The sequence below is a fragment of the Loa loa genome, assembly GCF_000183805.2.
Source record: "Loa loa unplaced genomic scaffold supercont3.19, whole genome shotgun sequence".
Taxonomy (NCBI): Eukaryota; Metazoa; Nematoda; class Chromadorea; order Rhabditida; family Onchocercidae; genus Loa; species Loa loa.
The window spans coordinates 367,577-392,749 of NW_018108199.1; the positions used below are offsets into that span (position 1 = coordinate 367,577).

Genomic DNA, 25,173 nt, shown 5'->3' on the forward strand with positions numbered 1-25,173 from the left:
GTTTTCCAATTTTTGTGCTATTTCTATAAATCAGTGAAAGCAAAACACACACACACACATAGATATATATATATATATATACACACACACATACACATACACACACATACGCACACATACATGCACATACACACACATACAAATTTTAAATTTGAAGAAGGAGTGAAAGTAATTTGTTGCTAAATATGTAAAAAAGATACATTAGGTAAATGAAAATTTTATCAAGTTAGTGCGCAAAAGTTTTTATTGGACAAATGGTTATCAAAGGTTTCGCGTAAAAAGAATTGTTTCCATTAAAGTGTCACCTAAAGAGACAATAAACTTCATTTGAGATTCCTATTTCTTTTGTCACTTAACAGATTAAGGATCAAAAATGAAGCTCATCATAAGGTACTTGAGACAATCTTATATGATCAGGAAGCATAGAGCTTATTTGATAAGGTTTATTTTTAATGTTTATTTCTCACAATATTGCAAAGCTTACAACAAATAACTGGATATTGATTAATTTTAGAATAACTTGATAGGTAAATTAAGCAAAGTTTACCCATAAAAAATGAGCTTCATCTATGATTGTTTGGTAGTTTTTTAATCGCAAAGTGTTGTTGTCTTTTATCAAGCTCTGATAGCATGCTGTTTTCGGTTGATAAAAAGTTATCATTTAAGCAATAATAAAATTGTACTGATAAATTATCAGTGATATATTACGAATACTATGAAAATAATTTCTTGTATTTCCAGTAAAATTCTTTGTAACTTAAAGTAATAACTTCCATATATAATTAATTTTCCGAAATATTTCAATGCCACCTTATCTATTGTAGCAAAATTAACATATCCTTGATGTTATAAAAACATTAAGACTTGCCTACAAATCAACATTGCCAATGTTCGGCCTTCTATACGAGCTTTATCTATACGAGGAAAGTATGGTTTTTTTTTTCCTGAATCATTTAATATCACCGTTAATTGTGCGTGAATAATATTATTCACCTGATCATCTTTTTCTTCTTAAAAAATTTTCTTCACTTAAAACACTTGAATTTCATCTGAAATTTTCATTGAAAATTATTTTATTCACTTGAAAAGTGTGAAGAATTTTGTTTTCAAAAGCGTTCAAGTGTTGAATTTTATAAAAACTTTGAAATTTTTGAAATTTTGATCAAAATCTGACTACAAAAGCAAAACTCCATCGAATTGAATATCCGAAATTCATTCAGCGATACTGCATTTTAATTTTTCAACATTTTCCTTCCAAAATTTTAACCTAATTCCTTTTTTTCTTCAAAGGTGAGGTCAAGCTAATACTAAGCTTTCACCGTCCTTTCCTCATCTATACAACTGGATCAAGCAACCTGTCCGTGACAACCGGTGGTGGCATCATCCGCATATTCCCATAAAAATAATACATGAGAATGAGATTGTCACATATCCCACATGATGTCGTCTCTCATCAATTTATCGCCATTTTTAATCGTTCCATGTCATCCGTTCAATTATTAAACATACCATCACTCCATCATTTCATTTTTCTCTTCTTTTTTAGCACCGTTAACAATTTCGAATTAAATTGAAAAAATGATTTCATTTGATTCGCAGAAATAATTTTTCATTTTAATCCACGAGAACATTGTTATGGGTGATTCATCGCTTGCTTTATTTCATCATTTACGTGGCAATTCATTATTGAAACAGGTAACCTTTTTTTTTATGTAAGTTTCTGATTATTGATTTTTAAAGTCGAGTTAAATTATATTTTCATTGTAAAATTATTAATTCTTTGTTAAAATTTCCCACAAATTTTGATTTATGATATCATAATCAATTTTTTGATCAAATTTAAAATCATTTAAGATGTAAATACCAATATACTGACAATTGATTGATAGCTGATGAGAAATTTGATTGCTTGATTAAATTAGTATCTTTTAAAATATGATGGAGACTTAGTCCTCATTCCTCATTGAATTTCATACTAAAATGATAATTAATTTGAGGACTCACTTTGTTTGTTCGACAACGCATAATTTGCTTATGCAAATAAATCCGAATCCTACTTGTTAGTTGTTGAGCACTAGGCCAGCTAACTCAGACTTATGTTATTTTAATTAGTTAATTAGCATTTTATCCCAAATTTACTTTAGCTGTACTCTCCATTACTTTATTTTTTCAAATGAATTTTCATTTTTCTTTTATATTCTGAAATTCAAATTCGTCATAAAATTTGAGTCTAAGTCCTTCAGATTATAATTATCCCTAGTTGATTGTATTCTTTTATTTACATTCACTTTGCGTGGTATGTTTCTGAAGAAACGGATTAAAATGCAAAAGCATGAAGAAAGTAAAAGAAACGGAAAATTACAAAAGAATTTAAGTATCTTCCAAAGATGTATTCTTGACATTTGAAAAGCGGCTTTTTTTTCTCAATTTTCTTCAGTATATTTAATTGATTGCTGATAGTTTGGGTGATGCTCCGAATTAAGGATGGACGGTATTGATTTTATAAGTTTATCAAATGGTAAAGGAGGGGATTTACATTCCGAAAAAGTTTCAAAAATAGGATAATCAACCTTGGCTAAGAAAAACGATAGTTTAAAAAACTCATTGTTGGCTTATTCAAATTCAAAGTATTCTATTTTTCATAGATTTATTAATTTCTCTATTCATCTAAAAAAATTTTACAAACCATTTATTTCCTCCTTTTTTAAACTCTCACTTTTCTGATCGAAATTCAACTATTACCAATCGTACTCATTTGAATCATTAGAGGAATCAATGTTGATAAAATTTTTGTGAAATGGCATATAATCGAGCATTTATATATCGGCTAAAGTTGTCAAACTTTTAAGCCATTAATCTTCGGCTTCCCATGAAAGTTGATAGTTTATTCGAAAACATTACATTTGATGATTGCTGAAGTCTCTGTAGCTTTCTATAACAGTTTGACATGCAAATTTCAGAATAGCCAGAAACGATCGATAATTTTTATTTATAAGAATTAAATCCAGGAAAGAAATAAATTTTTACTCTTTCTGTCTTTCAAGAAAATTTCGTCCTAATTTCCAAATTTTCAAATTTTCTTTTCCGGCTTTCTGCAATAAAATATTAGCTACCGCTACAATCGATACTCTCCTTCATTTTTGTCGTCGTGGAAAGTAAAAATGCTGATTTTTTTTCTTCTGTGAAGGTTAGTTTTACCGGCTAACGGCAGAGAATTAACATGTTCCTGTCCAGCTATTTCAAGAAATTAAGAAATTAAAGTTTGGAATAATAGGTAGGATGAATTCTGGTCGGGATATAATAGCTCAAAAAAAAAGTCATGACAATAGGTCAAAGTCAAGCTGCATCGCATAGCAAGTTGAGATATTTCGTTGATCAGAAATCGTTAAAACTTTACCCCCAATTAGAAAATAAAATATAAAGGTAAAGTAATTGAGATAATTTATATCTTGACTAGCATGTGTATCTCAATGCAGCTATTTCCACTTGATAAAATGTACAAGCCTAATTACTATAGCTGCTTATTATTCTGCAATCTTTAATGTAAAACTGTTACTTGAACAATGAAAACAAGCCTTTCATAATTTTAAACTTGCCAATAATTCATTAGTAGTTCAGATTTCATTGAACGGTTAATTATAGGAAATGACTTCTTGATGAATAAAACTTTTATATCTCATTAATCTGTTTGAGTAAACTTCTTCTGGATGACGATGTCAAGTCTTTTTTCTTTTTTTTTTAAACTCAGTCACATAAATAGTGAAGACGATGACCAAGTAGAATTTTCCTGATTATTATTTCAAGCATTATTTATGCCAGGAATTCAAAATTGGAGTTATAGAAATATCGGTTGATAAAAAGAAAATTGAAAGTACCTTCACATATTTGACGCTAATAGTAGGAAATATGAGGCTTTCATTACGCACAATTCTCGAAAAACTCACCTTCTGCTCATTTAGTAAGATGCATTGATGGCCAAGTTGAATGGAAATAATTAGCCCTAGGCTTCAAGGATGAGGGGCAAATCAGAAGGAGAAATGAACTATCTCTGTAGTAGACATATTTCACGCTTTATAAATACTCAACTTTAACGCGCTTCATTTCTTGTCAAAGTTATTTGTTCTCACAAATTTCACAACTTTAAATTTAGGTGAATATTTTTTGAAGGTAGCAATTTGGTAATTTGATGAATTAAACTTTGATTTAATATTCTTAATCTGATTTGAAAATCAAACCTATGTCTAATTCATAGATTTTGAAACTTTACCGAAGAAGTAGTTAATTTCTCACCGGAGGAAAAGAACGTGGAATTATCAGTTACGGATAGAGCGATAAGGAAATCAATTCCCATTTTGGAAACATGAATTTTATTGACTATCATAGATTTTCAAATGATTACGACTATAATGTACGCAAAATAATCTCTAGAATACAAATAATACAGCAAACTTCCTGCCACCATACAATTTTACTTCTATGGGAATTGTTTGGTTATCCCGGGTTTCCTTGCATTTTTTGCTTGTCTCAAGTTTCCTCAAATTGTTTGGTTGTATCGAGTTTATTCGCATGGCTTTTTTTTCGTTTTTTCCTCTGCGATGAAAATCGAAATTAATTTAACTCTATCTAAACCGCGTCATCCAAACTCATCCATTATTTGACTCTTTTACTAACCGTAATAAACATCTATTTATTATTTGCTTCACTCCGCTTTTTCCCTTTATTTCCCTATCCCTTTTTTCATTATCAAAGGCTTTCCATCATATTACTCAATCGATTATGCAAAATAGCTGTGAATAATAAATGATAAGAGAAAAGGATTTATGGTGACAGAATCTCATTTCTTCCATTTAATCCAGGCACACTGAACCAAACAAATTTGAAAACCGGAATTTTATTCGGCTCAGTGTTATGTGAAAACCAGTTTGTTTTGATTTCTCTTTCTTGGCCTCTTTAGTAATCTCCATACCTTTACATTTACGTTGAACTAAATTTATCATAATGATATACATATAAGGTTCCTTCTAAAACAGTGTCAGAGAGAGTCATTTTATCACTTGTTCTTTCACAATTGTCATCTGAAAGCCACCGTACTTCTCAAATCCACCATAAGTAGCTAATTTAAAATGCAAAAACTCTTTTTTTTTTCTGCTCGAAGAGCTTTATGCAAGCGGTAGTGTCATAATCTATTGTTTTCACCATTGCAAAGAATTATTAGCTCGAAATAGTCGAAATATCTTATAAATAATAGTTTATAATGTGAAGAGATGAATGAATGAGTGATTTCTCAAGAGAGCCATAAAGTTTTCTGATCTCTCACACTCTCCAAAATGATTTTTTTTCATTCAGAAAAGTTTAATTATTGATACAAAGTACGATATTGCTAGAAGATGAAATAAAAATGATTTTCACGTAGATGAAGTATATAACGGGACAGAAATATCAGGAATAAACAACAACCATAAATATGCAATAAAATTAACATTAAGTCGATTATTTTTGAACTTTGGAATCATAAAAAAGAAATTAAGTTTAAAAAATAAAATGATTTAAAAATATGATATACAAAAATATGTATATAGAGTTTACTTGAAACACTGTTATTTTTCATGAAATAAAAATTAGAATCATTTGTTACTTAAACGTGAAAGGTTTTAATTTACCATTGTTTAAAGTAATGCTAATCTTCCAGGACTAAGATCGAAATGATTAAAAGCAAAAAAAAGGTATGTGAAAACAGATCTTCGGTGATGAATTTTGAATCGTATCAAAATATGATTGAAATCATAATGTTGCAGCAAGAAGACACCGAAATTCAAACATTTCATCCAAACAAAGAACAATTAACTCGGCGGCATGCGCTAATACCTGAGCAGGTAAGGATTACTAATTAATTTACTCGAGTTTCCAACTGCACATTTACAATAAAAATGAAGCACACAACTATGAGAATCATTTTGTTTCGAAAAATGAAGATCAAGTTTGGAGGTAATATCTACAAAACTTGGCCTCTTGGGTAATCCCAAAGAAAGGAATTTGATTCAAGTGTGTGTATGACATTAAGAATTTTTACTCATCCATTAATCCTTCATACCTTGGAAAGTTTCAACAGCAATCAAAATATTTACCGTTTAATATTCTGATCTGTTTACAGCCAAGTATCCAACAAGATGAGTAAGTCTTCCAAGCATGCTTTTCGCTTTTCATCCAGATGATGAAGGATGAGAAGATGAATAAGAATCTATTCTGTAAAATATCTCCACTTTTCATATCCATTTCTCAGTTATTAAATTTTCTTACCTAATTTCGTTTTCTTTTATTCATGAAATTAGCTATCTGCTAAGAATGTATTATCACCGATTATGCCCAACACTTTCTCTCTTTGTTACATGTTGTAATATTGTGGAAACTTGTTTGTCGTAAATTTTTGATTAATTTGCAAATTTATATTTTTTCTGACATTCTGCATGAAAAGATTGAAAATTAAAATATCGTAAGTTTTATAGTGCTGACACAGAAGGCTGTTCAGATAATGTAATTATTGTACCACACTTGAAGATATCCCCAAATGATTCACAACTTTTCAATCGGGCAATCAGTTCTGGAGGTGGATTATTGGCTAGTGAGTATTTCAGACTCAATGACCTTTAACATCAACCCATGTATTATAAGAAGAGTCATTCAACATTAGCACTTATATCTTCGAATCCTCAAACATATTCCATCGTAGGGAAAATTCTGAAAATTATGGTTCACCGAGTGAATTCTTGAGATTAGCCGGATTCGGTTTTTATGATTCGGATAATGAAACTTGGTTTTTACAATCCGGATAGTGATATTTGATATTCGGATGCAGCTGAGCAAAATTAATAAAGATAACGTACATAGTACTTGCATGTATTAATAGATATGTTACTTAAAGTGCACATGAGAAACGAGTTTAATTAGCCATCTGATTCAACTAACAAGGTTTAATTTAATCTCATCAGAGTTTCCAATACTATCATAGATAAAAGAATTTGACATCTTGAAAATGCAGACTTACAAAGGGCGACAATTGCAACCCAAGCATTTTATGCCGATGCAAAGGAACAATCAAAGACCAGATCACCATGGATTCTGAAAAGATTGGTATGCTTTTGAAAACAATTATCTTTGATCCAAATTTGTTTTTTTTCTTAAAAAAATAGATTTAAATACTTTTGAATTTTGAACTAATGATGATGAATCTTATTGGTCGTCACAAAAAAGCAAAAAAAGGATTATGGGCCACAAATGAGACCAGGAGGTAAAAGGACTTGAAAATGAGTCTCTTGATATTCAAATCTAATAAACACCATCTTGCTTATTTGGCATACAGAGACTAAATCAATAACGGAATTTATCATTCTTTCAGTATGAGTGGTCACATCGAGCCAAAAGGCGCGAAATAACGAAGCATGTACAGGCGGCTTTGGAAACATCCGGCGATCCTGAATTTGATGATGAGGAATTGGAAAAATTACTCGTAAATTGCAGAGTTGTTGAAATTTTAAATAAACAATGACACTAAGATATCGCGGGAACTCTATGAATCCTTTCGTAGATGAAAAATATTTAACTTTAAATAGATATATGATTTGCATTTTCCCTCCCCGAATTTAGTAAAGATTTTACATGAATTATATAATGTCAATAATGGTAAAAAATCAAATAAAATTTCAAAAAAACGGAATTTTCAAAAATTTGAAATTCATGAATATTTAAATTTTATGCTTAGTATGTGTAAGTAGTTTTGACCGCTACTTGAAGAATTATAGATTTCAGTTCACTGTAGCATACGTTTTCGTGAACATTACAATTTTCTTTTTATCATAAAAATATGCAAAAAAAATGTTAAGGAGAAGTATTGACTAAAAATTATAACCAATGGAATCGTAAATTCATTGCTATTGAGATCTCGAAACTTCGTTCGACACTTTATAGCTGGTAAAGTGGGAAGAAATATTTTCTGTTAATGTGGAAAATTTGGAATCGATAGATAAAAAGCGCTTGCAAGCTGTGTGGGAGTTATTTCATAGTGAACTGATATTTCTCCACAAACAACTTCTCGTTCTGAGGTTTATTTTATTTAACTTAACAAAAACTGAATTAAAAATAAGTTCAGTTTGCAGTTGTTCAGAAGTACGTTAGTGCAGATCACTTGGTTCAATTTGTTAATTGGTTCTCATTAAACAAAGACTGGTAGATTAACCATTTGGATAATATTCATCATTGTTTAACTTAATAGTGTTAAAGGATTTTATTTTGAAATTTGAATCGAAAAATTGAAAATCATTTTTTTTAGAAATGTTTACAAGGAGCCGCTGAAAAAATGTCAGGTTGAGGGGTATTTATTGACGGTAGAACCGGATTTGCTCTTCGGAAATCTCGATCAAATATGCCGGGTTTTTTACTTTGCTTCTATGTTTCTATGATTAATTTTCAACAAAATATAGACAGGATTACTTGGAATCTCAATAAAGTTGGACGAAAATGTTTAATTTAACTTTGAACACTTTGAAAGTCAAGCAGTTAATAATTGTGAAAATTTTTGCAGATAAGTTGGTCATTTTGCAAATCATTTCTTAAAATAATGAATGAAGTTGGCACGGTTAGTGAAAATGGTAATTACAATACAACTGATCTTATTGTGAAATTGTTCGAAAGGGCAAGCTTTTTTTGAATTTCAATAAAAGTTACAATCAAAATAGACTCTAATAGTACGTAAGAATCCTTTTAAAAATATCTGTTTTGCAACTGAGATAAAGTTGAGCATAATCTTCAGTTTGTTAGTTATGAAGTACCACAGTTAAATATTAGAATTTTTTGTTTGAAGTTTTCCAAAGGACCTTCAACAATATCGGCTTACCAGGCATACTGTATCAATTACAAGGCTACGATGGAATACCTCGGATCAATACGAGAGAAAGAGGAACGTTTCACAGAATTTGAAGGGGTAGATTTCGCATATTTCTGCCTCTGCACATCACCATTTACATATTCATTAGCTTTTAGTACTTAATTAATGGATGCTCTCTCTTTGGTAATTAGGATTAATTTTTTGCAATGCTTTAATTCGACTGATTCAGTTTTTTGCTTCTTCAAATTTTTCTGACATTTACTGTATCCATTTTTCGATATTTTCAGATATGTCTTACAGATCCGCGCTGTGAACGGTTACAGTTGGAAGATTTGTTAATAGCGCCATTACAGCGCATTACAAGGTTGCCTATTCTGTTAAAAGAAATTCACAAATATACCAAAAATAATGACGACAAAGCACGGATCGAAAAAGTTATCGAAAATATGAATGAATCATTAAGTATGCACAGCTTGTATTATTATCAAAATATTTAAACTTAAAATATTTAAGGTATTACATTGCAAAGCACCTCGCGTACATATAGGAAGTAATAATTACCTCGTCTGATTCCGGAATTCCGTTGGATCCCTTACACTAATATAACTGCTAGTTATTATAATTTTTAAAAGTTATATGAAATTCTACGAGGAAGCGCTTCTTCTCATTCAGGATCAATAGATGATTCTGTCCAGTGGTTGCACAATTTCGAGCGGTTACAGCAATTGCAAAATTCAGTTATTTGGCCATCAATCATTGAGTTAGAAGCAAGAACGTTTATTCCAGAGGTGAGCATCTGCTGTTTTATAATGTTTTGTTTTATAATTTTTGAATTTTGGAATATTATGTGGTGAGAGAAAGTTTACATTTCGATACTGATAGTTGCAGATAGGCGAAATCTTCTGCCTAAAGTCGATTTGAATGGGTACTGTCGTTGTAACTTTGCTGTCACATTAATTTTCGAATGTAACTCTGTTCTGCTATCACTAATGATTTTCATATTCATGATTATCCATGACTTTCATGATATTATTTGCAGTTCTTACGAGCTGCAGTATCCAGGCAGTTCTGCGAGAATCTTTTGGCACATCCAAGAAGAAAACTGATTCATGAGGGCCATCTGGATCTTGTTGGTCAGTGCATTAATGAGTTTCGTTGATCCTGCAGAATTTATTTCCTTATATGAAAAGCTACTTTCCTTGGAATTTGAAATTCACTTTTGAAATTTTGCAGAAAACGGCAGAACATGTGACTGTTATGCGTTCTTATTCAACGATATGTTTCTGCTAACGAAAATGAAAAAATGCACCAAAATTAAAGTATTTCTTCTTAATTCAGAGTTAAAAAATTGCAAAATTTAAGTAAAGTTTGAGCAAAAGATTTTTATATTTGAAACATTTCAACTTTAATGAAGCATCATTTAGAAAACACTTTTAATGAAGCATCATCTTCAACGCATTTAAAAAGTCTTACCGCCGCACAGAACAGAGTTTATTATCGATTGCTTTAACCATCTTAAGATAGAGAGCATCATTAGCATTTCTTAGGCTGCTTATTACTTTTTGATACATCATTTTAATAAATGCTAATTATAGAAAGGCACGACGCAGTTAACGAAATCAGAACAATATGTCGTGCAGAAGCAACCAATACCGCTGGATTCCTGCGTTTTCTGCGATGCTGATTCCAATGATTCCACTACCAGTAGTTTGTTTCCCGTTCGAAATTTGTGAAATTCACTCATAATTTACGGGAATCAACTCTGACAATCCTTTTTTTTAGTGTCATTGAAATTTGCATTTGTGATAATACATCTCACACGCTACTACCAAGTGGTATCGATTTTTACCTTGCAAGCTGCTAACAAACAGGATAAAGTAAATCTTAACTTCACCTTATCGTATCTTTTGCTCAGTGACTTCCTCTTCTCTTCTTTCAGAAAATAATCATTTTCGCTGCATCATATATCGTTAATGTCTACCTTTGGAAAAGTTACTGATGCAAATTGTCCTCAAATTTAATGAGTTGTCGTTTTGAAATGGACAGGATAATTCGAAAGTTGTTCATAGTTTTAGAGGAATCTAGTTTTTAACTCCGGAAAGAGAAGCAGCATTTCGAGAAATGAAACTGCTTTCGATAAACAATGACCAAGAATTTCCGATTCATTTCGGGTTAAAAATAAAACTGGAATGCAAATTCCAAATTTTCGACCTTTATTTCCGAAAGACCCTAAATTCATTCCAGGAATTATGGATTGAAAAATTCCAAGAATCAATTGAAAACTATGAATCGATCCAGTTGAAAGATATGTTAAAGTGCACCCCGCTTTATTCCAGTCTATCTTTGAGGCGTTGTTCGTCATCTCGTCTAATGCAATTGAATACTTGCACCAGCCAAAATCCCAACGATTCAAAATCGCATCCCGGTACACAACTGGAAAGATCAACAGAGAACCAAGAAGTGAACACAGAGGAGCAACACTGCAAACCTTCATCAACAGATGCTTCTAATAAAACACGCAGTTCGATACCGATAACACAGCCCCACGTTTAAACCGTTTGACGTTATCTCAGCAATTTTTATCAGGCTTCCATAACATTCTTGTACTGCTTGCCTCAGATAATCAAGTAATAAAATTGCGGTCGCTTTCCGAAACTACAAATCATAAATAGTAACGATAGGAAAAATGTGGAAATTGGGAAGTGCAGCTGTTTTTCGCTGAATCTTTAGGAGGAATTGTGATATTATAAAATCAACCGTCCTTCCTCAATTCCTACGAATCAGCGAGCAACACTTACTTTGGGAGCCAGTATACATTTCTGTAATATCTATTTCAGGTCTCTTTTAATGCAACCATTAATACTTAGTAATATCATCCGTTTCGTTTATTCTGTATTGATTTACTTTCTAAAATTTAAAAAACGGACGCTAACTTTTTGTGTTGCCAATATTGCACTTCATATTTTGAATGATTTTCTTTTTTTGGTCCAAGTATATGTGTACAATGTGATAAATGACTGAAAGTGCAAAATGGAATAAAGAACGAATGCATTGATTCAATCCTTTCAATCAAACATGAATTTTTAGGAGTAATATAACTTGCCAAGAACATATAAATTTAAGTTGTCCAATCTTGGAGTTTGGAACTTAAGAACTTAAAGAAAAATACTTCTGACTCCCACAAGTATTGGATCAGCTGAGGTTACAATTCAATAACTGCCTCGGAGAGGTCGGCCCATTAAACAGTGATACTTCGTGGTTCAGCCTTCTTTTACCGCAAGGCATTTTCATGATGGATTGCGGAGTGGGATCAGTGTTCACTGTCTGGTACTGAGCAAGGGTTATGCGAGGGAATGGGTTGTAATAAGTTTGGTTTCTGTTAAGTCGTTCAGACTAAATGTTAATAATGGAGGGAAACAATAATAATGGAAGTGGAGGGAATTATTTTGCGATGAGTATCATTTATGAGAGAAATCATTTATACCTGCTAAGTGTTTCTGGAATGTTAAACACTGGAAAAAATAATGTGAAGGGTAGGTTGAATTTTGAAATATTTCATGATTACGCACTATGACATTGTCACTTTTTAGGAATACCTTATGGATTTAACAAGTTTATTTGACATCAAAAAACGATTACCTATCAAGTTTTCACGTAAGTATTCCGGTTTTTGAGTCTGATTTTAATTGCTTTGAGTCAGATTATCTTGCTCGGCAATTAACAAATGATGAGGGTCCAAGCCACACCCCCTGCCTATTGCTTCCTCGTTATGGGTCAGGATTTTTCGAGAGGTTGAATACCACTCCTTTGGGAACAAAAGGAAAGAGTGCCGAAGTATTCGAGGTATCCGATGGGCTTGTAGTTTATGCTATTAACCATCTTTTTTAGATCGTGGAAACGAAACATTGCAAAAGATATGCCATAAAAAATTATCCAATTTTTTCGAAAAAAAATGTCGTTTTATGGAAAAGGTTAGCACATTTTAGCAATAGTTCCAATGACAAATATTAATTTTTGAAATGGAAAATTCATTGATCAACTGCGAAATTCCTTAATGAAGCTAGGAAAATTTTGTCGAAAGTAGTTTATGAGTTGTAAATTTCTTTTGAGATTTGAGGATGTCGGTGAAGAAACAGTGTTACATTAGTAAATTATTTTCGTGCATGTTTGAATAAAAAGGTAGTTTTCTGTTCTTGGAAAAAACTGTTGAATTAATATGATTTTTCATCCTGTTCTGATTAAATTTGAAACAAAAGCTAAACGAAAGAAAAAGACCTCGTTATTCATCAAATTCAGGAAAAAAGTTTGAACTTGAGAAACTTCAGGAGCTCACAGCAATGCTCTTTCTCATATCATGCGCATTTCTTTTTCGAATTCGTTCCCTTTTCAAATGATACTTTGATTGATTATAAATCGATCAAACCAAAAACATGGGAGGAAGCATCATTGCTGCATTTCTTTTTCTTGAGTCCATCTGTAAGTTTTTAACATATAGTAGGGCAGTATAATTATGGTAGTATGGCAAATGTGCAGGTGTCGTTTCGTTAACTGACGAAATACCATTTATTTGTTTGCATTAATCTTGGGTTAATATATTTAAATGGATAAAAATAGTTGTCCCCATGGCTCAGTTATTCTTCTATGTGAACATTGTGTCCGTAGAAATGCTCGGGAATCGAACATGATGCAACCCTTGATCGGTGCATTCGACATTTTATTTATTTGCCACCACTGTTGCAAAGAGGATTTATTTTTTATTTCAGTGTAACTTCTGCATGTAGTTTATCCATTCATTTATTACAAATTTAAAGTCTGGACCATCATAAATGAAATTCAGTTTCTGTTGAAATTTTATGACAAGAATACCACGATTGCTGAAATAATATGTTCAAAAAATATGTTAGAATTACTGGAGCTAAATGAAAATCACTGATGACCACTTCATTTATATTTCAGACAGTAGCGGAATATCGGAATGAATGCAGGAATGAGATAAGCGAATGGTTCGCAACATTAAGCAAAATCGAGGGCGCAGAATGGTTAATTGTGTTCGATAGTTTAAAAGCACGAGAACAGAAGAACCGTGGAGCTCTTATTGAGCGGATTAAAAGTGATTTTGCGAAATTCACAAATAGGTCCATTGGGGTTCTAAATTTCTGTCTTATTTTTATGCAATTTTTCATTCAAGCTTCTTAATCGAGTTTCTTCAGTACTGTCTCCTTTATGTCTCTCATCTTTACTATTGGATGCGCAATGCACTGTGAGTTCACTTCGTATTAGCTTCGGACCACTTCCTTGTTTAAGTCCTCGAAAAACAACCGACTTTCTTGTCATATTTTTCATTCAGTGAGTGAATTGTTTGCATCAGTAGTCTAATGAGAGGATAGATTTAACGTAATCTTTTCAAGAGCTGGTATAGCTTGACTTATATTCATAAATTCATACTAACATAATTTTTCCCCGAGAATCGATCGATTTTCAAAAAACAAAAGTTTATAGTCAGTAATCAGTAATGAGCTTTAAAACCATGATTCATAAATGTTATATCAATGTATAAGATTATGTCTCACAATTCGAAGAATTTTCTTCAAATTTTATTGAACCGGTTGATATATAGCGACAATTTTTCAGGATTGTTGAAATTTATGACCCATCGAATATAGCCGCACTACAGAGTAGCATGCAATTACATCTGTTAAATTCTCTGGATCATTATGTAACTCATGAGGAAAATAATTTGTCCAATCGAAATGATCAGTATTCCGACTCTGACTTTGATTTCATCACATTTTGTCGAGATCAGGTAAGGTAGTTACGTTTTTTACAATTAAAAATGAAAAATCAGTAGTTCCTTTTTATATTATCATTTAAAAATTACTGATTTCTCTTTCTTTTATAAAAAAACTGATTCATATCTTTTATGTGTTTGATAATAATATTCGTAATCATAATTATAGTTTCTTAATCACTGCCTATACGTATTTTTGATCGAAGGAGTTAATGCGAAACTGCAATCAATAGAAAAATTGTATTTTTTCTCTGATAAATTTCTCAGTTTTCAGATGAGACTATCTCGTCTTTACCAAAGTTTGGGCATGTTTGAGCAAATACTTGCATTATTTGATGAACTTGATGCTATGCTGTCATTAATTGCTCTTCATCATTCATCAAAAGGTAAAAGCATACATAATCCAAATTTTACTAAATTTGAAGAAAGAAGACAAAATTTTTATCTGTCAAATTGCAAAATATTAAATATTACAAATTTATAACTTTTTCCAAAGTGATATAATTCTTTAAAACTGAATTCTTTGAAACTTTACTTGGTTTTTAATACCACTTCTAGGACCCATACCAAAGTGGTTAGCCTCGTCAGAATGTTTAACTTCAATGTCATCCGGTTGTCCACTCTTCGTAGCGATGTTGAAATGTGATGGACCGTGGGATAATATTACGATTGTTGAGTTACGCTACATCATTTTGGCGCATCAAATACTGGTACACCAAACACGACTGCATTTTTTTTCAGTTATTGTTTTTATGGTCGAAGTATTGTTACAGGCGGTTTGTTCACTCTTAGGAATAGAATGTTAATTAGGAAACAATAATCAAGTTAATAATTTCGAGAGATTAAAGGGCTGGTTTGGAATAGTAAATGATAAATTCTCATTGTACTGTTATCGCTTCCACTGATTGAAGGAAATTAGAATTTATTAATTTATAGGAACTAATTGAAACTATGTTATTTAGATAAGGAGTGCTTGCTGCTACTCTAGAATTTATTTGCAATTTTTAGAAATGGAAGTATAGTAATGGCGGAGATCTACAATATTCTAAGGTTTTTGAGAAAGATATCAACCACTATTTGGTACAGCTTGAAATGGCAAACGTTTTTATTTGAGACATGAGCTACATCAAATTAAATTAAAATATTTACTTTACTGTGGATGGATTTCATTTTTTTTAAATTTTGTATCAAAAAAGTAGCTTAAAAAATTTCTCCAGAATGCGATGCGAATATACGAGGCACGCTTGCAACGGGTCTCAACGACCGGTGATAGTAACTCACAGAATCTGAGAACTGAATTTGCTGTTACGTTGTTACGTTATTCGCTCCACTGCTTAAATGCAATATTCGAAAGTATGATAGTTTTCAAGGTATTTGATATTTTCTGAATTGAAATTTGCTCACAAGATAGAACGAAGGTAAGTATAAGCAAGCGATTGAAACATTGGCCACCTTTAGCAAATTTTATGTCCTCTGTTCAAGTAGAGAGTCACCTCTTATTCAAGAGAAGCAGATTACTCTCTATTGGTTGATTTATTTGCTATTTATGTATTATTAATCGACTTGATTAATGTGGTCTTGATTTTTGTTGCTTACTTTGTTATCTAAAACTAACGTAATGTACGTCGCTTGTATGCTCAATCTCAAGTATTTATTTTGAACTAATTTTTAACTTTTGTTTTCTGGTTTTCTTTTTTAAGCTAAGTTTACCCTTCCAGATACCTCTAGACTGTGACGAGACGCAGTGTTGGATAGTTTCATTTTGCTTGGAAACAATGCAGCTAACATCATTATTAACTGAAATAACACACGTTGAGCAAGCTGCTCACTTAACTTGCTCCCTCAAATTGGTCAATTGCCAAGCGGTAAGTTCACCGTAACAAGTTTTTACTTCTTTATTATTTTCATGAAATCCCTGCAAATTCTTTAAAGCTGGAAGATATAAAGTTTTTCAAGACCAATCTTTTCGAGTCGTAGAAACTTCTTATATGCTAAATTTATCTCAGATGTCAAGACTGAATGAAAGATGGGATTTGATTGATTGGAAGAAGATAACGAAGTGGTTTGAAGATGGAATTGCACGATGTGGCGTGGAAGCAGTTAAAACGAATGCTGTCAATGAAATAAGGCAAGGGTTTAATCTGTGAGCGTGACCAAGTGTTCTGGTTGTCACCCGTGATGTTGAGAGAAGTCAGAATTCATTTACTTTCGAAATGCTTGAGCGCAAAGATTTGGTCAGTCCGTGTGCTTCACTTGACATTAATTGACGAGGTTATACTTGATTATATGAGTAAGAATTCCTCTTTTCTTCATCCGCATATTGTCTCTGAGTGGATTTCAAATTTTTTAAAAAATAATTGCATGATGGTTCCTTGTACTTCAGTTAAATTTATAAGAATGTTCCAAAATTGATGGGTTATTTATTTCAGACAGCTTCTTTCCGATAAGCAACAGTTCACACATTACATGCAGAAATACCATGAAAGTTCCATAGCTCTCCTGAAACATTTTGGTTGGAGGCGTGAAGCACGCGCGGTTGGTTGGGAGTTGGCAAAATTTCTGTTGTATGATAATTTTCTGATTTATATTCGCTCTCCGACTATGGATTGCATCAATTTGATGCAACATTAATGTATTTCAGAAATTAATGAAAGGATTAGTCGAGTTCTAGTCAATGCTTGTTTTTTTTTCCCCCCCCAGCGTATTCTGATATGTAGTTTTAAATTATAGTGCAATTGCGCAGAATGCGGTCATGCACTTTACGTAGTTCATTTTAGTAAGTTATTCCGTAATTAAAATTAACCAAGAAATTTCCTTGATAAAATTGCTTCGATGAAGGATTCATAAAAGGAACTGTTTATTTCTGACTGATTGTCTAGAACTTTGCAATCTTGTTCTATTTCTATCTCATTCTTTCAGGTCATTGGATCGTGCAGAGGGAGCACTCCCATATTTATTGAATTTCATTTCCGATTTAATTGCAGACGGTTCAACAGTATTGCTGCTAAGAGATATGCTGCTGTTCACTGTAAATCATTTGGAAAAATTTCCAGGAATCCATTTTAAGGAGTAAGCCTTGTTCCTTTGCATTTTTGAATTTTTTTTACTAACTCTGATTCCTATTTTCAAACTCAATAATTGAAAGAGAGGAATTCCAGGCTTGTAGAGTTTTATTTAATATTGATGAAGCTGGCTAAAACAGAAAAAGAACGGGTCAAGTATTGTGATAAATTATTGGAGCTAAGTGAAAAACCGAATATAACGAAGATAAGGTTCCATTTTCTGTTTAAACTTGTTAAAATAGTAACTTGGAAAGAATTTTAAGTTAAAGAACTTTTTTTAAGAGAGGAAAGGGAATGAAATTAAAATTTTTAAATGAAAAAAAGATTCTCACATCAAATTTTATTAAAATAACAATCTTTTTATACTGATGAAGTTGTATTTTAGCGTTGAAATTAAAGAACTTGTAAGGTCTTGTCGATTATCATTAACAATTGTTTTAATCGGCAAGTAGTTATAGGAAGGTTGTAGTTTACTGGTCAAATTATAAATTCGTCTTTTAAAAACCCATTTGCAGATTAGACTCGAACTGTAAACAACCTAAGACCTTCTCCTTCGGTTTTAATTCGTCGTTTCCTTTTCTAATGACAACACCGAATGAAACAATAAAAATTGATGCTAAAGTTACCAGCTATCTACCTAAAATGTTAAAAAACTTCAAACTGCACTGCTATATGAAACTTTTTGTTCAAAATGAATCACAAAAGCGAACAGCTGGACGACGACCGCATTTCGAATGCATGCACAATGTGCGTCTTGAAACTTTTCGCTATTTATTATAATGTGGTTTGACACAAACCAGTCTTTTTCAGTAACTCGCTATAAATATTCTTCATAGGAAATTTTGATAATTCTCACTGAATGGCTCCTCAAATTTGCTCTTTAATCTCACCGTTTTTGAATAAAGTGGAAGGGATACTGAGTTCCATGAATTGCAGGAAGTAGATGGTATTAGTCGTTTTGCATGTGTTTGGAAAGGTGGTATTGAGGTACGAAGGGGATCCCTTCTAGGATTTAGCATGAATTCGACTGACGAGTCAGAGGATTGCTTGATTTTCCGAAGTTCTATCGCGGATGAACTCAGGCCTGGTGAAAATATCCTAACATTGATCGCTCAAGTATATTTTGGTTATTATAAGATTTTTTAAAATTATGACTGGTATTATATGAAATTGGTATTTCATACCCTTTAATGTAGTGGTTCCCAACCTTTTCTTGACCAGAGACCGCTTCAGTTTTTTATTTGTAGCAAGGACTACAAGTTCAGAATCAATAAATTCTTTAATTCGCAAACTTAAATTGGAACTTTTAATGTATTATCTTAGAATAATATTATAATATGAAAATAGCCCCTGCTCGTATCGTTCATCGCGCTGCAGCTCTCGCGGGCCATATTTTAGTTCATGCAAACCACCTGTTGTGAACCGCTACTTTAATGGGTAATTTTGATCTCAGGAATTTTGAAAGTAATTGTTATTTTTATATACTTTTTTTCCACATTTCTTGGGTAAACGAAATTTAGGAGAAATGATTTGAGATTCTTCGAATGAGAAAGGATGAATTTAATTTTAAGTTTTAACTGTATGTTTCAGTGATGCAAGTTTTTCGACATTACATATAATGTCAAAATCTGTTGTAATATTCTTTTCGAACAGGCATCAGAAATTACTGGAACGTATATCTTTGATTACTTCGAGCTGGAAATCGGTCATTCATTGATATTGCGTTGTGACTGGCTCGATGTGCCAGAAATCGAAGAAGATTTAGCTCGGCTACCAATATGTTTCGTCCATCATAAACCAGTTTCTCTGAAATTAAAGCCACCACCAAGTAAATTTTATTTATAGCTTGTTATTGTGTATATTGTTGAATGTTTAACTGAGTTTTCTTTTCAAGTGATGTCAAATTTTTCGGTTTTTATTGAAATTTTAGAATTCCCTTGTTGCTTATCAGTATTTACTAATTACAGCTTCTTTTCAATATTTATTAATTACAGTTTTTTTTCTTTTTTTTAAGCGATAAAAACGATTATCGTTTGATAATGAAATATATATTTAAGACACTTACTCTCATTAGTGCACCGTGATGATATTTTCTAGTTATGATATTTTCTCTGTAATGATATCTTTTTTTTCCGCCGTAATGATATTTTTTTATCTCGAGAGTCACTATTTGAAAGTGTACAGGTAGAATGTGATGACTGCTCGTTCAATCTGGACTGGGCAGGTAATGTTCTTCCGGTTATGAGAATTAGATTTATCATACTTTAGATTTATTGTTGTAGATGGTACGCTGATAGCCGGTGTGGCACAACATATTGAATTCGAAATTTTTTATGGTACAGGTAGATCGACAAATGTTGAAAACTGCATGCTACAATTAACTTGTTCTGCTGGGGGCGATTTAGAATTCTGGGTATGATTATTTTGCAAAATAATAACATTTTCAAAGTTTCAAACTTCGCTTTTGTTCATTTATTTATTTATTTGAATTCACATAACAACACAATTTCAATCATTTTCTGCTTTTACCTCGTTTAACTTCTGGTGGTCTTGCCAGCGGATAGATTTTCCAGATGCAGTTGGATTAACCCTTGTGTTCATAAACCTTCTTTAAAGCATTGTGTGAGGAATATTATATTTTCAGTGCCAAGTGGAAATGCTACGCTTAATAAATATTATTTCTTTATTTTTATGTTTTCGCCTATTTTTTGCATCTCTACAAATTTGTCTTAATAGTTTATGTTTTTCTTTCTTATTTACAAGGTCAATTATCTCGGGAAAAGAAGTGAAAATTCACAGCTAACTTGTCCGAAACTCGCGGAATACACCCATTAAATCGCTATTTCGTTTATGCCAATTTGATTTTTCGTTTCCCAGGATATATCCAGATCGAAATGGTCTGAAATCTGTAATTTTTCCTTGGATCGTGCGCTTCCTGAAAATAATAAAACTATTACCGTTCATTTATGTAAAATACTTCGCAATTTTTCAAGCAGGGAAGAAAATGTGAAAAGTCGACTACCGACGTATGCTTCACAGGTATTTCTTCTATTTATGGTGACCTAAATGGGACTTCCACTCAAAAATACTCTTCTTACGCAATATATCATATTTTTTTATCGAGTTATGAATAATAGCATCACTCAAATCAGCTGAATTTTACTGCATAAATGAATTTTTTATGGAAATTCTTCTCTGGATAAATTTGCATTAGTTCGAATTCAGATTTTGGTGAAATGGATGGGTGAAGAATGGAGTTTTACGGTTAATTTTGTGTCTTTTATGAATATTGATAATGATACTTCTTTACTGGAAGAAAGGTTAAGTTACCTCTTTTCCTTTTGTCGCGAATTTTAAAGTATGCTTTGAATTGGATTCAGATTTGCAGTGTCACTTTTTTCTTCGGACACTATTAAATTACCTTCATTAATATTTTACCAAACATCACAGAGTTCTTTTCGAACTAACACTTTTGCGAAACATTGATGAGTGGCTGATTATACCTCAAGAAGCTATATTGAGCAGGATAAGTGACAAATCACCCGAAATGCCGGCGAAATTGTTAAATCCCAAGCTTACGGTAGGTCGGAACTTTCTTGGGCATATTTCGAGATTTCAGCAATTGCCTTTTGTATCTCACATATATCACTTTATTAAAACTGTTTTAATTTATATCCGAATTTTTGATTAAATCGATAAGACAGCTACTAAATTATTTGATCATATTCTTTCCTGCTAAAAAATATGAGTTTTGTAATCCTTTATCGTTGGTTTAGGAATGTTAATAGTGTTTGAATTTCGTCGTTGATGCGTTGCGGTTTAACCTATTAAGTCAAATCTGGCATATTCCAACTTAAAGTAATGTATTTGTTTTTCAGTGCATACAACCGGGATGTAGATATCGTTTAGTTTGGATTTTACCATCAAGTAAAGGAAAAACAGATGAGATTGAGCATTATAAATTACGGTTTACATATCGAGTGCAATCATTAAACGGGTATACTAATGAGGATGAATTAATTTATGATCGTCAGTACACACTATTTGATGAATTTCCTGTGCAGTGCAAAACAGTTTTGTTAATTTTTTTTAAATCCTCATAGTATCTTTGTTAATTTTAAATCTTCATAGTTTTTCTTGAAATTTCAAACAGCATTTAAACCTTGAGGCCATTATAATAGAGAATGTCGTTTAAACTCGTCAAGAAAATATGATATGATTAGAAAAAAAAAGCAAAATGAGGAATGTGAACTTCATATTATATCTCTTTTTCTTTCCAAAAACCTGGCAACGCATGCAACATTTTATTCTATTGATGAAGTGTTGCGAATACCTTTGAAATTGATGAAATTGAACATGGGAAAAGCTTGAACTTGGTTAGCTGAGTTCTTGGAATGTTAAAAGTTTTATGAACCGTGTTTTAGCCAAATTATGAACTTTGTGCTCAATTACTTTCATCGCAACCCGGTGCAATTCTCTGTCGTGTTGAAGATGCATGCGATATGATAGTTTCATTACGAAGTTTAACAAACCGTGTTGAAACAGTAGTTATCGGTGTTGACGCTGATCCATGTTTCTGGACCATTAATGAAAGGCATAAATGTAAGTTTGCACTTTTGCCTTCTGATTTTTTCTCCCGTTTAATGTTAAAATTTAAATTGTAGGGTCAGATTTGAAATTTAGGCACAATTTTAGATTTTTCGGTTAGACTTTTTACTACAAGACATATGCACCCACTCGTTTTTTTTTAAATTTTCAAACTTCATCCTTCTTTTTTTTTTAAATTTTCAAACTTCATCCTTCCCTATGTTAAGCTTATGACGAGGTTTTATAACTTTCATTTCCATTTATTATTACCATTCTAAATGTTCGTAATTATTGTTTAATGATCCGCGATTAGAATTTCACAATCATTGATTTTGCGAATTTAAAAAAGAAAAAAAGATTTTGCAAACAGTCCTTTGTCTTTAATACTACTTTGCACCTATCTTTAATTCCTCTTGCAGTACTGCATGTAAAAGAGAGTGGTCTGGGACAAATTTCATTCACGATATTTCCAAAGATGATTGGGTTCTTACCATATCCTCTTATATCTGTATATGGTTGTCAGCATAAACAGTCAGACTCGGTGAGTGGTAGTTTTCTTAAATGACGCGGAAATCAATTGTATTCGTAGGTTTTAGTTATTGATGTCGTTTTGTCCGTCTTAAAAAATTATGTAGTTGCAGGTGATGTCTCACATCTTGGGTTGTAGTGTGGCAAGGGGCACTTAAAAGGTGAATCCCCAATGCAGACTGAGAAAAGAAAAAGAAACAAAAAAAAAAAAGGAGGCATGGGACTTGAAGAACAGGATAATAGCATTGGGGACGACTTTTAATTGAATGCTTTATATTTTGTTCAATAAACATAGCGTTTCCACACTTCTTTGAATTAGATATTGACACCTCTTTCTGCCATCTGCTTTTGATATGTTCATTTTACGGATCAGCTTTATTCTATTGATCTATTAAGATATTCACTTCAAGTCACATATTGATATAAATTATTTTGTACAGAGTACGTTAAATTTTTTAATACCGAACATGTTTCCAATAAAACACTAGGTGGAAAGATGCAGTAATATAATGGATGTTGATTGTGAGAAAAATTCAATGTAAATACGTCGATTTGCAGTTTCTACGGCGCTGCGTTGTTTCGATCAGCAGAACTATATACACCTTAGTATAAAAAGAATGAATAGCTTATATTTGCTTGAAAGATGATAACATTTTTCATTTATTATTATTTGACAGAAATTAATTTAATGAAATTCCATTAACTTCTTTCGCGATTTCCTTTGCTTCTTTTCCAGGACATTCCCCATTTATTTACTGGAAGTATTTATGATTTTGGGCCACGATTGTCTAGTTTTGTACGAACAAATGGGAAGCAAGTGCACGTACTTGGTGCTTTTGCGACATCAGCTGACTCGAAGAGTGCTGTTAGCATGAAAACTAGCCGTTTGAAGGAAGCAAAAAGCCGAATAACGAAGCTTTTCGATTAGACAATCATTTTCCGTATATTATTTTCATTGTTATTGCTTTGCCTTATATTGTATCTTGTATCGCATTACTTTTTCACTGTGTCAATTTTCTAGTTTCAATAATGATGACTATTTATTTTAACTGTTCTTGTTTGGTTGATTTTGTTCAACTGATTATTCTCAGCTGGCTGGTCTTCCCCAGCTCATTTAAATGTGGAAAGACGTGCTTGGCTTATACTGCTTTCATTTTTTTTTAGTGTTAATCTCGTTGTTTCGTGTTTCACCCTGGTTCTATAGAAAAGCTCTCTATTATCCGTAGAAACGTATGCCACAGTCATAGTGAAGTGTTAATTCAGGCCCAGTACCTGCAAATTTTATTATTCTTGCAGAAAAGTTGTAGTCTTTATCGATCTCTGGTTAATATGAAATAAGTGTTATATATATATGGGTGGTTTAAATAATCCATACTTTTGGTCACCATAAACACGGTGTATGCTAACATTTTGTTGCTTTTCCTTAAAGAATGTACGGTCTTTAAAATTTCTCGAAATCAGTTTTTTATTTTGGTGCTGTAGCACAATGAAAAAAACCGTAACTTGAAGGACAGCGATTTTTCTTTTTTTTTCAATAGATAATTTATTAATAAAAAATGGAAGGCTTATATAAAGTGCATTTTGTTGGGAATAACTTTTTGTTTCGCAACCGTAAAATCCCAAAGGTCGTGTAAATATAACTTCCTTTCTGCATTCCCGTCTAGCATTGGTGATGGCTTGAGTATGTTTGGCTTCTGTGCTTGATGTAAATAGAGTTTTGATGCTTGGAATTTGGAATCCATTTATGGTTGATTCTTTGAAATTTAACCAAACTGCGACAAATCGGTGTGGGCATATACTTAGTCAATTTTTGTTAACAAGTCATGCTTGGAAGAGAATTCTTCCAAGCATGACTTGTTAACTTTTAGATTCCGTGCTTCAAAATCTTTTGATTTTTAATAAGATTGTTTCTGGAATTGAATTTTTGCTGAAATTTGGAAACTTACGATGACTGATAATGAATTCTCAGGATAATAGTTACCAATACAGGTCTTGAATTCCCACCTAGAAGTTCATCGGTTGGGGTGCTTTTTAAAATATTGAGTTTTAATTAATGCAATACCAAAATCGTTTTAAAATAGATTTGATTTAAGCTCTTGATGTGTTCATCTTCGGTCTCTTTTGTAGGTAAAACTTTTTCTGCTCAAGTATTTTCAACCAGTTGTACTAAGTTAAACCATTCCCAGCTTTTCGTTTTTTAAGGAGGAAGGAAGAAGACTTGATGCTGTTGATTCTATCGCTCATAAAAATCTTCCTGAATGATTGATAGCGCTATCATGCATGTAGGTCATTTTTCACTGCAAACTAATTAGGAAATATTGTTTCTTTTT

The 25,173-nt window shown here is 32.1% G+C and overlaps 2 protein-coding genes across 2 annotated transcripts; both read left to right on the forward strand.

Moving 5' to 3' along the window:
• Positions 1-1,622: 1,622 nt before the first annotated feature.
• On the forward strand, positions 1,623-11,431 carry LOAG_00425 (hypothetical protein; the record flags this gene model as incomplete). Its single annotated transcript, XM_020445428.1, has 17 exons — positions 1,623-1,695; positions 5,796-5,873; positions 6,152-6,171; positions 6,504-6,619; positions 7,037-7,128; positions 7,394-7,504; positions 7,963-8,096; positions 8,324-8,423; positions 8,576-8,686; positions 8,855-8,974; positions 9,166-9,340; positions 9,551-9,666; positions 9,918-10,011; positions 10,112-10,197; positions 10,474-10,585; positions 10,661-10,755; positions 11,123-11,431. The coding sequence occupies exons 1-17, from the start codon at positions 1,636-1,638 to the stop codon at positions 11,429-11,431; spliced, it is 1,929 nt and encodes a 642-aa protein (XP_020304109.1). The 5' UTR covers positions 1,623-1,635.
• Positions 11,432-12,477: 1,046 nt separating this feature from the next.
• LOAG_00426 (hypothetical protein) lies at positions 12,478-23,771 on the forward strand (the record flags this gene model as incomplete). Its single annotated transcript, XM_020445429.1, has 25 exons — positions 12,478-12,532; positions 12,579-12,721; positions 12,767-12,849; positions 13,204-13,354; positions 13,835-14,013; positions 14,510-14,681; positions 14,941-15,052; positions 15,225-15,376; positions 15,884-16,036; positions 16,385-16,531; positions 16,673-16,794; positions 17,096-17,230; positions 17,586-17,735; positions 17,825-17,938; positions 18,244-18,475; positions 18,665-18,844; positions 19,382-19,556; positions 20,011-20,141; positions 20,606-20,767; positions 20,954-21,048; positions 21,179-21,308; positions 21,607-21,801; positions 22,153-22,330; positions 22,735-22,856; positions 23,580-23,771. The coding sequence occupies 25 exons, from the start codon at positions 12,478-12,480 to the stop codon at positions 23,769-23,771; spliced, it is 3,660 nt and encodes a 1,219-aa protein (XP_020304110.1).
• Between the last annotated feature and the right edge of the window lie 1,402 nt (positions 23,772-25,173).